The sequence below is a fragment of the Poromitra crassiceps genome (genome assembly GCF_964638095.1).
Source record: "Poromitra crassiceps genome assembly, chromosome: 11".
Lineage (NCBI taxonomy): Eukaryota > Metazoa > Chordata > Actinopteri > Beryciformes > Melamphaidae > Poromitra > Poromitra crassiceps.
Genome location: NC_139643.1, coordinates 34,757,505 through 34,771,236, shown reverse-complemented (window position 1 = coordinate 34,771,236; position 13,732 = coordinate 34,757,505). Strand labels below are relative to the sequence as shown.

Below are 13,732 nucleotides of genomic sequence, written 5' to 3'. Positions count from 1 at the left end.
GTCCCTAAATGCTCTGTTTCAATTCAAGCACAGCACCATCATGTTGCTGTATCTTTGTGACAATTTTATTTGATTATCAAATGGGTATATTTAGAAAATGCATCACCACTGCCACCTCCTTATATTTATTGCTGTTGTTGTTGTTGTCGTCGACGTCATCATCATTTTATTTTACATTCCGTCAGCAAACTTGAAACTGACCCTGTGTGTGTGTGTGCGTGCGCGCGCGCGCGTGTGCGTGTGTGTGTGTGTGTGTGTGTGAGAGGGGGGGGGGGACTGATTGGCATAGCAGCCATAATGCTTGCCAAAGTAATTATTTCGGATTTTTAGTGGCCAAGATATAAGGGGAAGTGTTTTGCGTGTTACCGAGTTCAACAGCCTGTGTTAAAAACATTTATCATACCTCTGGATCACACATTCCATTCTAATGAATACAGTTCGCCTGTGCAGTGTGCGTAATATATTTTGGGAATTTGTATCATTCGTTTAGAAAGCTCGGAGTTTAGGTATTCGCTTGCTCTTGGCAAATACACAACAATTAGAACTGAAGTGATAACTGTAACGACCGTTTCGGTGCGATAACTTTTATTTAATAATACAGCGCTCTATATTTCCGAGTGCGGCAGAATATTTTTCTCCTTTCGCCATCTTGATGTTCGATCGTACAGGCGGAGGCATCATCTTCGGCGGAGCAACAGCGGGTGTGGTTCGGACTTTTACGGGTGGTTCACCTAGCAGCTCTTTTCCCATTTCAGCCGAGCAGAAAGGAGAAAATTGTCTTAACACGGAGGAGCCGCTCGACTCTGGTAAATACGCTACATTTCCTAGACTTGTTGTACAACGTATTTAAAACGCGTCCGTGGCTGTTTCAGCAAAGAAAAACCATCTTTGGCTAGGGAGGGGGCTCCGTGGCTGGCAACACAGCAGGTTTTGTACGGTTGCGTTTGGATCTACTTTTCATACGAGCTGGCTAAGCTAACGTTAATCAAACCAGACTAAGACATGTAGCTAGATGGGTTTTTGGCTGAAAGACATTATTTCATTATTTAAATAATTTGCTATTAGAACAACTTTGTATGCTGTTTGCGCGTCCAGACGGGTCTAACAATTTGAAATTGTGAGCGGAGCCTGAAGCAGTGTTTGTTTATGTTAGCTATTTAGCTTGATGAGAGGTTAGCTATGCTCGCTAACGTTAGCTAAATTAGCTTACAAGGTAAAGGTAGCCAACCTGTTAGCTAGTAGTGGGAGCTAACGCTGGCTGGGTATCTGTCGGTCTTTTATTACAAATAAAGTGTGTATGATGATATATACATGTCGCTATGTTGTTAGTTTTGGCCAAGTAGCTAGTTATCTTTGTAAGCCAACGTGAGAGGAGGAGTCATGGAAGTGATTGCGGGGCGGAGGGGGAGTTTTTCTCACTGGAAACCCAAGCTGCGAGGTCGGAACTTGGCCGTGGTAGGGGGAGGGGGAGAAATATGCCTTTGATGTTCGTTGCCGCTGAATGGTGAATTGTGTTCATGCTGGCCTGGAAATACCCACCGCTTTGCTCTGTCGGCTAGAGGTGGAGGCTCGGCATTTCCCCTCATAGCTACGTTACCAAGCAAAACAAGCACTTGAATCAGGGAGCTGGCACAGGTAGCATAGCCCGAGAAGACAACATTTGGATTCATTCAGACCACGTAGAGTTGAAAATGCATAAACATTAGATTTGGCTTTGGCAAACAAGAGCTCAAGGTTAGAGTGCGAGTCTTGTTTTCACTTGTGTACTAATTTCCTTTCACACAGACTAGTAGCTGTGCGGGCTGAGGGCAAGCAAGAACAATGGCTACCCAGTGTAAGTATGACAAACTTTTAACAACCATGATAGAAGTATTCATTCTTTTCACATGAACAAGTTCGACTTAATTACTAATCTGCCATCGGAAGTACCTGATTACTCGTTCATGATAGGAGGGTACTCGAGTATTTAAAATACTTAAAATGCCCATCCCTACTCGTATTTCCCCAACCTTTCTGCATTTCCCCCCATAGTGACTTATTCTGTCTATGCCGTTGCCTAATCTGTCATTCCTTATGTTCTACCCTTTTCCCCTTCGTGAAGCTGATTTAATGGAGTTGGACATGGCGATGGGGGACAGCAAGGCTGCCGTGAGCCAGTGGCAGCAGCAGTCCTACCTGCTGGACTCTGGCATCCAGTCTGGTGTCACCACCACAGCACCCTCACTGAGTGGCAAGGGAAATCCTGATGTTGAGGACGACGACCCGGGCCTCTATGACTGGGAATTCAACCCACCCTTCACTCCTGAGACAACCGGTATATACAGTCATGCACCTGCATCACAAACACCAAACTGTCTTTCACTGGTTAGCATGTGCATTTGAGTGGCTAGAAACAGAGCATTGATGCCACAATGTTCTCTTTGCTTATCACTCCTAGATGACACCTTTGGATTTATAGCTATGCATGTGTTGATGATTTAGTGTTGGAGTAATCCTGAAGCATATCTATTGAATCTTCTCCTCACATCTCTTCCAGACATTGAGGGCTATGCCATGACCCGGGCCCAGCGTGTGCGTGCTGCCATGTTCCCCGAGACTTTGGAGGAGGGCATTCAGATCCCTCCCACCCAGCTGGATGCTGCCCACCCCACGGCGGTGCAGCGCCTGGCAGAACCCTCTCAGATGCTGAAGCACGCTGTGGTCAACCTCATCAACTACCAGGATGATGCTGAGCTGGCCACCCGTGCCATCCCTGAACTCACCAAGCTGCTCAACGATGAGGACCAGGTACACCTAACACATGCACAGATTCCTGAAATGGTATCCATTAAGCTCATGATCATAAGGATGAACGCACAAGCACACAGATGTACATTCATAACTCCCAGCAGCGATAGGGCTATAAACCTACGATATTATATAAGCCAACAGCAGAGCAGCACACATCCCTTTTTAGAGCATGCACGCTGACCAACATTGTCTCTCTGCCCCAGGTTGTGGTGAACAAGGCAGCCGTAATGGTGCACCAGCTGTCCAAGAAGGAGGCGTCACGCCACGCGCTGATGCGCTCGCCGCAAATGGTTTCTGCAGTTGTTCGTGCCATGCAGAACACCGGTGACGTGGAGACAGCCCGCTGCTCTGCTGGCACTCTTCACAACCTCTCCCACCACCGTGAGGGGCTCCTGGCCATCTTCAAGTCTGGGGGCATCCCTGCCCTGGTGAAGATGCTGGGGTGAGAAGTGGAAAGTGGAGTAATAGGGGTGCTCTATTTATGAGATGTGAGAGAATTCATGTGCACAGGACCAGATGGTCAACACTTAGGAACAGGAATGTGGAAAGGCTGTCGATCTGGGGAGAGTCGTAGACTAGCACCATGCTTCCTCCGACACCTGTGCGGTTGCCACACCTGACAGCGAGGAGCTTCACCAGCAGGACATAGCATGTGGGAGGATCACGCTTTCCCACCAGTTCCCTTCCGCCCCGACCAGGACACATACCCTTAATCCGGCTTCCCACCTGCAGACACAGCCAATGTGTGATCTGTCTCTGAAAAATGCCATTTAGTCTCAGAATTTTCAACAGAAAATGGGCAGAATATTTCGTAAATGACAGGAAGTGAGTTGAAGTTGGGGTGTCTTGCTTGAAATCCCATTGTCTTTGGTGTTAATTATTCCTATTAAACACTCGGTGAAGAACCAAGTGGATGCTCACTCAAAACGAAAATCATACGCAGTTCTAATTGTAATTTTGTCTATGTCTCATCAGCTCGACAGTGGACAGTGTGCTGTTCTATGCAATCACCACACTCCACAACCTCCTGTTGCACCAGGAGGGGGCCAAGATGGCCGTGCGCCTGGCTGGGGGCCTACAGAAGATGGTGGCCCTGCTGGCTAACACCAACGTCAAGTTCCTGGCCATCACTACTGACTGCCTGCAGATCCTGGCTTATGGCAACCAGGAAAGCAAGGTATGGGAAGACACAAGCTGATTGATGCATGCATTTGCGTTGAAACTTTGAAAGTCCTTCACATACTGTATGTATAACTAGGAATCTCGCATGCTCGATTCCTAGGCTCGCCCACACTGCGTGCTCGGCTGCTTCACGGCCTTCGCCCGTCCTGCAGCTCACTGAGCTGCCCTTGAAGCTCGCCAAGCTGGCCCTGCAGCACGCATTCGCAGTTCAGCCGCTGCACGGCCTTGCCCGCAACTCGGCTGCTACGCGGCCTTGCCCGCAACTCGGCTGCTGTGTGGCCAATCAGACCAGCATCACTGATGATGTCAGGTTTATGACATCACTGATGTCATCAGTGGGATTTATGACATCACTGATGACGTCACAGTGGGGTCGGGCATTTATGACATCACTGATGTCAGTGGGATTTATGACATCATGGATGATGTCACAGTAGGATTTATGACATCACTGATGTCACAGTGGGATTTATGACATCATGGATGATGTCACAGTGGGATTTATGACATCATGGATGATGTCAGTGGGATTTATGACATCACAGTGGGACAATCACAGTGGGACAGAGAAACAAACATTATCTGACTTGCATGGGGCTGGTAAACTAAAAGAAAGGCGACCTGTCAAGAATAATTTTTTGAGTGATTGACATTTTTCACTGATTTTCAGCTATTTCATGTATATAATTTGAAAACTTGCTTATTCACAATGGATGAACTTTGTAATTCAGCATTAGGTGCAACCAAATTCATAGTTAATTAGATAATTCTTAAAGCGACTACAAGGAAGTTTCAACTGGTTATGAAATGTAATACTGATGCCTCACATCTTACCTACATCAGCAAATGAGACCATCGGTGAGGACGGAGATTGATCATTTTTCTATTATTATTCCAAATGCCTGCTGTGCTGACCAGGCGCTGCGTCCGTCACGTGTAACGTCCGTGTGAAACTGGTTGTAATTTTTGTTCCGGCCGGTGAATGAAGCAGTGACGTCAACCGTATGCAGCAGTACATCAGCTGGGGAGGCTTGCTGACTTGGAGAAGCCCTGCCTGGCCTGCTGCGGCTCAGACAGTCGGGTGGAGTCAGCGGGAGGAGCCTCTTTGTTCAGGAAATTCATTTTTGTTCTGGGCGAACAGTAGTACCGCTTTTGTCCACAGGCGCCGCTACAATAAACACTAACCCTAACCCAAGTGAAAGTTCCCCGTAGCTGCTTTAAGGCGATCATCTTGGATAGAATCAAAGTAAGACATCCCAGGCGCTTTTGGAAATGAGTGAGGTAATTAATTAATACTAGAGCCCTGCATTCTGGCCCGGGCCCGAGGGGGCGCGGCCCGACCGTAGGGCCGTGCTAGGGCCCATTTTCACATCACTAGCTAGGGCCCGGGCCTGCCTGTTTTTAGTTTAGTTTAGTTTTTTTATGTTTGAACTGACAAACCTGTGGTGTTCAAAGTGTTTTAATGTAGTTTTTTTGTATAGTGTTGATTTGATAGGCTTCTTAGGCTATTATGCTTAGGCTATATCGGGCTCGGGCCTGAAATTCTAGGGCTTGAACATGTAGGGCTCAGACCGGCTAGGGCCTAGATTTGAGGCCCGTGCATGGCTCTAATTAATACTCAAAACATGAAGTTAGAATTAGGAATAGGAAGTGTATGTGAGGAGCCAGGAAAAACCTTGCCTGTCTGTGTCTTAGCTCATCATCCTGGCCAGTGGCGGTCCCCAGGCCCTGGTCAACATCATGAGGACCTTCACCTATGAGAAGCTGCTGTGGACCACAAGCAGAGTGCTCAAGGTGCTCTCTGTTTGCTCCAGCAACAAGCCTGCCATCGTAGAGGCTGGTATGTACACACACACACACACACACACACACACACACACACACGCAGAGTGTGGTTCAGACAACAGTAAATATACTATTAGTAGGAGTTTCTGTGTGGTGTTAAAGGTTCCATATGGTGTAAAACAGGATTTTCCTTGCCCCAGTGATTATAAATAGGGTCGGATGGTCCATCTGGTCCATCTAAACATGGTGAAAGTATCAAAACGCATGTTCGCCAACTATCCACACAATCCATATTAAGGCCCTGACAGACCGACAACACTTAAAAGGACTAGAGGCAACTAGATGCCGACCAATACGTCACCTCAACGTCTCCTGTGTCGGTGCCCAAAAAGTTGCATTTGAACACGTTGCAAACACGACACCCGACGGGCAGCTAGCACGTACGTTCTGCACCTGCGTGAGACCTGATTCATGAAAGATGAAATAGAAAGTAGCATTTGCCTAGCATTTCACTCAGCTAAACTGCTTCATAATATAGCTACTTCCAATCGAGAATATGTCTGATAAAAAGTTGCAAATGGTCTGGTCTTTTGCTGAAAGGAAGAGGCGGAGATGAAAAATAAGGAGAAACTGAACTAAATGGGTGATATCATGCAGCGAGAGGGACTTTCCCAACGGCACGTCATTGTGAAAATATCCGTGTTTTGGAATGATCAGATTAGATAAGTTGGAAAGTGAGCAGTGTTTTGTGTGCCCTCCTGCTTCGCTACCCCTGATCAGCCAATCAGAGTGATTTCTCTACCCTTGACCAGCCAATCAGAGTGATTTCTCTACCCCTGACCAGCCAATCAGAGGGATTTCTCTACCCCTGACCAGCCAATCAGAGTGATTTCTCTCACCAACGACCTGACGCCTATCGGCCAGAAAAGCCCCCGACAAGCTACCATCAAAGCCGACTAGAGCCAACGGTGTGGGGGACACCGCAAATACTAGAGCGAGAGACGCCCAATCATGGCCGACCACGACAAATCGGCTTGGTGTGTCACAGGCTTTAGAAAAGCGACCCTCGAAACTAGCGGTTCCAAACCTTTTCCGGCGCCATCTTGAAAATCTCAAAACTTTTCACGGCCCAAATAATGTGTTCAGAGCACATTTCATTGTCCACAGTCACTAACGCAGCATCTGAAACATGTTACATTTTCAGTGTTACAGTTTTCAAGGAGCTCTTTTTTGTTTTGTTTTGTTTGTTTAATGTAAAATACAATGTAATTATTTGGCAGCCCACAGGTTGGGAATCGCTGCTCTAAACGAACCGTTTGGACAAGCGGGTGTCATTGTTTCTTATTATTACCAGAGAGTTTTCCCTACCTGCAGCTGCGGTGTTTCACTCTTGAAACGGTTAGCCAATCAGAACAGAGGGATTGTTAAGGAGCCTTAAACACACAGCAACAGAAACGGCCTGTTCTTGGTAAGGTTCAGAGACATGCTGGAAAATGAAGGACGGTGTACAAATGGTTTGAGAGTGTTTTTGGTATCCGACACCACACACAACTTTGAATGGAACTGAAGAAATATAAAACACTGGAAAGCGGAGTATATGGGACTTTTAAGACTTCTCAGTCCTCACACTATAGCTGCAGGTGTTGTCACGGGCCACAAAGCTGTGGTCAGCTACTGAGATGAGTAAGAGGGGTGTGTGTCTGTGTGTAGGAGGTATGCAGGCCTTGGGGCTCCATCTGACCGATCCCAGCCAGCGCCTGGTCCAGAACTGCCTCTGGACCCTCAGGAACCTTTCAGATGCCGCCACCAAACAGGTACGACACACACTCGCAATACCCACAAATGGAATAGCGCCATCCTCCCACGTGCTACGTCCTGTGATTAGACGACATGAAGACGGGGCACATTGAGAGGGAGGGGCTGAGCTGCAGCAGTACTGGGGGTGTGTGTCCCTGTGTTTGTATGGAGGAGGCAGAGAAAGCGCTGTCGATATTGATAAACTCGATACTGTGGCAAAGGAGTATTGTATCTGTTTAGTATTGAGTATGTACCGAAATATCGTTATTTTTGACAACCCTACTCACTAAGCACTAAGCCATCCTGCTGCCTTGTTGTAAACACACTCCTATGACAGACGAGTTGGCACATTATCCTGTCCTGTTCTCTTCCTCTTGTCCTCCTCCTACCTTGCCTCTTCATCTTCATCGCCCCTCCCTGTCTGTCTCTCTCCAGGAGGGAATGGAGGGTCTCCTGGGGACCCTGGTGCAGCTGCTGGGCAGTGATGACATCAATGTGGTGACGTGTGCCGCTGGCATCCTCTCCAACCTCACCTGCAACAACTACAGCAACAAACTCATGGTCTGCCAGGTGCGTACTACACATACACGGCTTTTGAGAACAATATTTTGCTGTCTCACACTCTCGTGAAGATGGGCTTCTAAGATTTATTTGGAGATTTGGAGAACCAAGTAACCCCAAATGTGTGTCATGATGTACCTGTGACCATCACTGTATCTGCGATACCGTTACCGTGTAACAAACGATACCTGTACCTAGAGAATCTTAAGATCTAATTGACCTTGCCATGTGTTAGGTGGGAGGCATCGAGGCTCTGGTGCGTACAGTGCTTCGGGCTGGTGACAGGGAGGACATCACAGAGCCGGCAGTCTGCGCCCTGCGCCACCTGACCTCCCGCCACCAGGACGCGGAGATGGCCCAGAATGCTGTGCGCCTTCATTACGGCCTGCCTGTGGTGGTCAAGCTACTGCACCCACCATCCCACTGGCCACTCATCAAGGTACTTTTCTCAAGCTCTCTATACCCTCTGGCTTATACTGACACCTTCATATTATGTTTTTCCTGCTTAACTACACGCTCACTGTTAAGCCTTGCATGTAGCGACATCATTGATGAAACTGATGCAAAGTAAAGTAATTGCATGCTAGCATTACCTGCTAATTTCTTGAGCCTTTATCAGTGGTAATTCTGACTAAAATTTGTGTTTGTTTCCCCCCCTTATCCAGGCTACAGTTGGTCTGATTCGCAACCTGGCTCTTTGCCCGGCCAACCACAGCGCTCTGCGGGAGCAGGGAGCCATCCCCCGACTGGTCCAGCTGCTAGTCAGGGCCCACCAGGACACCCAGAGGCGCACCAGCATGGGAGGCAACCAGCAGCAGTTTGTGGTATGAAACCAAGCCAATGAAAATCCAAACACTTTTTGAACTCAAACAGACTAAGTTAGTCTCCTTTTGTAAATGAAAAACAGAAGAAATACCAAAAAAAACTGCGAACTTAAAAAAGATGTCACAGGCACACTGTTCAAGGTGAAAAAGTTAAAAAGCCATTTTTAACTTTTAACAAAAAATCTGTAGCTCTACAAAAGTTAAAAACAGAGCAGTAGACCATTGTGTTTCAGCTCAATCTTTTTGAACTCTCTGGAATTGATGTGCATGATTTACCCCCTTCTGTCCAAACACATACAGGAGGGTGTGCGTATGGAGGAGATCGTGGAAGGCTGCACAGGAGCTCTGCACATCCTGGCCCGGGACGTCCACAACAGAATTGTCATCAGAGGGCTTAATACCATTCCACTCTTTGTCCAGGTAGAGCAGTTACTACTGGATTATACTACAGTGTCCAGGTAGAGCAGTTACTACTGGATTATACTACAGTGTCCAGGTAGAGCAGTTACTACTGGATTATACTACAGTGTCCAGGTAGAGCAGTTACTACTGAATTATACTAGTGTCCAGGTAGAGCAGTTACTACTGGATTATACTACAGTGTCCAGGTAGAGCAGTTACTACTGGATTATACTACAGTGTCCAGGTAGAGCAGTTACTACTGGGTTATACTAGTGTCCAGGTAGAGCAGTTACTACTGGATTATACTACAGTGTCCAGGTAGAGCAGTTACACTACAGTGACTGTTACTACTGTATTATACTACAGTGACTGTTACTACTGAATTATACTACAGTGACTGTTACTACTGAATTATACTACAGTGTCCAAGTAGAGCCCGGCAGTTACTACTGAATTATACTACAGTGTCCAGGTAGAGCAGTTACTACTGAATTATACTACAGTGTCCAGGTAGAGCAGTTACTACTGGATTATACTAGTGTCCAGGTAGAGCAGTTACTACTGGACTATACTAGTGTCCAGGTAGAGCAGTTACTACTGGATTATACTAGTGTCCAGGTAGAGCAGTTACTACTGAATTATACTACAGTGTCCAGGTAGAGCAGTTACTACTGAATTATACTACAGTGTCCAGGTAGAGCAGTTACTACTGAATTATACTACAGTGTCCAGGTAGAGCAGTTACTACTGAATTATACTACAGTGACTGTTACTACTGAATTATACTACAGTGACTGCTCGCCTGCAGTCCCACATCAAACACATGTCTTTGCAGTTAGAAACATTTGTTCAAGTTTTTGGATACCGTCTGTATGATCAAATCTCTCTTTTCTTCCATCTTTGATCCACCTCTCTCCCTCTCCTCCGTTGCGACTGCCTGCCTGTCACCAACTCCCCTTTTCTCCTGCCCGCCTTAATCTCTTCCTCTGCTCGCCCTGCTCTCCAGTTGCTGTATTCTCCAGTGGAGAACATCCAGCGTGTGGCAGCAGGTGTGCTCTGTGAGCTGGCTCAGGACAAGGAGGCCGCTGAGGCCATCGAGGCCGAGGGAGCCACGGCACCGCTCACAGAGCTGCTACACTCACGTAACGAGGGCGTCGGTGCGTATATACCAGTGCACATGCCCAAACACAGATAGCGCAGCACACAAACTTGTTATCTGCGTGTGCGCCTTCACACACAGTAGAGATAATCAATTTGACAAATGAGGTCGATGTGCGCGCTTTCCTAAATTGTAATTTGGTAACTTGAGTGTATATCGCTTAATTTTTCTGGTGCATTCTCTCCTGTAGCAACCTACGCTGCAGCCGTCCTGTTCCGCATGTCTGAGGACAAGCCCCAGGACTACAAGAAACGTCTGTCAGTGGAGCTGACCAGCTCCTTGTTCAGAACCGAGCCCATGGCCTGGAATGAGGTACACACACACACACACACACGGCCAAGCATACACTCTTCCACATAGGCTGGGTTCTTACTTGCCTGTCTTTGTGTTTTCATAGACTGGAGACCTGGGTCTGGACATTGGAGGTCAGGGAGACCCTCTGGCCTACAGACAGGACGGTCAGTTTCTCTTCTTTCACTGGTCAAATCACCACTCGACACTCTTTCCATTCCTCCAACCTATTAATTTAAGTTGATCTCTGTTGGCACTTAATGGTATGGCTTGAAGTGATTGTTCATGTATGAATACAGTCTGGTTGCATTGAATTCATTTTAAAACTAAACAAAGAGCATTATGGCATTGGAGCAATTGAAGACTATGAAGGGTGAAACCCTTGAGTTCATCAACAAACACCCGTCATATGGAACTTTCATTATCAGTCATCCTTCCTCTTCCCTGCTAGATGACATCGTACTGTTGCTTTCAACACTGACAGATGACTATTCTGTCATTGTTTTGGAACAACTTATAGCCCAGAATGTTTCTTTGTGTGACTGGAATGTTGTGAAATAATTTCACGAGGTTTTCTCTGTGCCTTGTCAGACGGAGCCTACCGGGCCTACCCAGCAGCCTTTGGCCAGGAATCCCTGTTGGACCCCATGATGGAGGGTGCCGACTACCATACCGACACTCTGCCCGACCTGGGCCACCACACCGACCCGCTGCCCGACCTCGGCCACACCCAGGACCTGATGGACAGCAGCCAGCTGGCCTGGTTTGACACCGACCTGTAGGAGAGGTAAGCAGGTTTACCACCGAATTATAGTAAAGGTTAATGTTGAGATAAATGGCAACCTATTCTTTCAATTCTTTGTCCTTGTGCTCTTTTGCAGTTGTATTCTGATAGAACCTGCATTGTGATTGGCCTGTATCGTCTGAAGCAGCATTGTGATTGGCCTGTAGAGTTGTTGAAGGTATTGAGAAGAATAAGGGATCTTGGAAAGTGCCTGACACACAAATACAAGGGAGATGGTTACCATGGGAATGTTGGAGCAAGTCAGAACGGGGGGTGGGGGGTTAAAGTAAAGCATCAGTGAGAAGCGTGGAAACACACAATGGAGGTCTTGGAGAAGGTTGCCCTAAATGGAAGAGTGAACGAGGTGGATCTTAAAGATGGAAACACAGATATGTTTTAGCCTTGCCTGTATTCTTATCAGTTTTTGTTTCTATTTTTCTTATTCTTTATTTTATTTTATTTCTTTTTGTATTACTCATTCTCTGTTATGGTACTGACCCAGCTTGCCTTGGCACTAGCCATCTTTATTTTCTCTTCAATTGCCAATCATTTGTAATCTTTTTTTCTCCCTTTTTTAAACGTATGTTATATGTAGTGTTAAGTTATAGTGGTATTATACAATGTTCCTTTTGGTTTATGGCCGAATGTGTAGAACACTAATAATCAGTTGAATCGTACTCTGACTTAAAGTGTAACATTGTGTAGTTTTTTTTTATAATCTCAAAAATGGAGAATATGCATTCTTATTATGTGCTTGTTAAAGCATAATAAAACATGTCAGTGTCACAAATGTTCTAATGGGGATATGGGTGAAATTGAGGGTGGGTTGGGGATAAATCTAGAGACAAGTGTTTTATATACAGTATCACTGGTAGGTTAACAACTATTTTGTATGCTATCATTGGATGTCTGATAGAAAAGTCCTTTATGCTATCATTGGTGGTCTAATAAAACCAAGTTTTATGTGCTATCAACGGTAGCTAGGTTGATGAACCAGTTGTAGTCCTGCTGTGCTTATTTTGGAGACGAGGTTATGACACGGTTGAACAATAAAGTGGCATTTTATTTCATCTTGTTTGTTTCTGTCTTGTGTTCCTTATTTGTGATGTATGACTTATTAGTTTGGTGGTCTTGGGAAAAGTGCCTGAAATGGTGCTTATGAGGTCTAAGTTTGTTTGCCTGAAATTCCATGTCAAATGGTCAATAACAGGAAATGTGGAACTTAATACAATCATGTGTGTAGAAAATGGTCCATAATGGCCCACCATCAGGCCTGTTCTTGGGGCAATTGACGGCCACGAACCAAGGCTCCAACGACGTAATGATGATGACACCGCCGTGACATCATCGATGATGTCAGAGTTCACCTGTGAGGTCATCAGCGATGTCAGACGGTCTAGGCTGACTGTGATAGCAGACGTGACTTTATGAAGTCACCGATGATGTCATACCTCCCCGGACGTTGTGACATCACCAACGATGTCATACATCGAATGTGGGGGGGTATAAAAGGTGTTGTTCTGCTATGATATGTGTTGGTCCTATTCCCCTTTCTGCAATCTGTAAGCTATGTACGCGGCTTCTGCCTTGCTCCTATCTGCCTGATATTTCATTAAAGCTTGAATAAAGCTTGTGGTTCTAACCGATCACGGCCCGTGAGCCCTTACCGAAGATCCGGCAACTTCACACAAGGCAAGCACCCAAACTTCCTTACAATGTGTCTAAAACATGTGAAACTTTTTTGTGACTTTATGATAATTATTTCAGATAAAGCCACAAATGATAATTTGATTTGATAATTAAAATTATTATTTGTTTGCACCTACAAACCTACTCTGAAGTTATGTTTAGGATAAATATTTGAGGAACAAAGAGGTTAGCAACTGATAGACCAAGGTATGGTACTGTAAGTAATAAATGAAATGTTTTGTTATTTGTATTCACTCATACATACAAGTAATCATATTTATCCCCCCATCATATGCATTATATTTTCACAACTCCTCTGAACAGGACAGTATACTAATTTTGATGCAAATATACGTGAATGACATTTATTGTCCATTAGGAAATTTGATGTGTACATCATCATTGGTGGCAGACGGCAAGACAACGAGCATCATCACCATCACATCACAAGACAGAAAAACATGAACA

General features: G+C 45.8%; 1 protein-coding gene across 1 annotated transcript; it reads left to right on the top strand.

Annotated features, from left to right (window-relative positions):
- Positions 1 to 652: 652 nt before the first annotated feature.
- LOC310785576 (catenin beta-1-like) lies at positions 653 to 12,645 on the top strand. The gene is made up of 17 exons (XM_083646700.1): positions 653 to 806; positions 1,786 to 1,834; positions 2,102 to 2,314; positions 2,537 to 2,787; positions 2,994 to 3,232; positions 3,766 to 3,967; positions 5,668 to 5,812; positions 7,468 to 7,571; positions 7,990 to 8,124; positions 8,351 to 8,554; positions 8,781 to 8,939; positions 9,240 to 9,359; positions 10,348 to 10,498; positions 10,691 to 10,812; positions 10,898 to 10,958; positions 11,383 to 11,578; positions 11,673 to 12,645. The coding sequence occupies exons 2-16, from the start codon at positions 1,822 to 1,824 to the stop codon at positions 11,571 to 11,573; spliced, it is 2,310 nt and encodes a 769-aa protein (XP_083502826.1). The 5' UTR covers positions 653 to 806; positions 1,786 to 1,821; the 3' UTR covers positions 11,574 to 11,578; positions 11,673 to 12,645.
- The last annotated feature ends 1,087 nt before the right edge of the window (positions 12,646 to 13,732 follow it).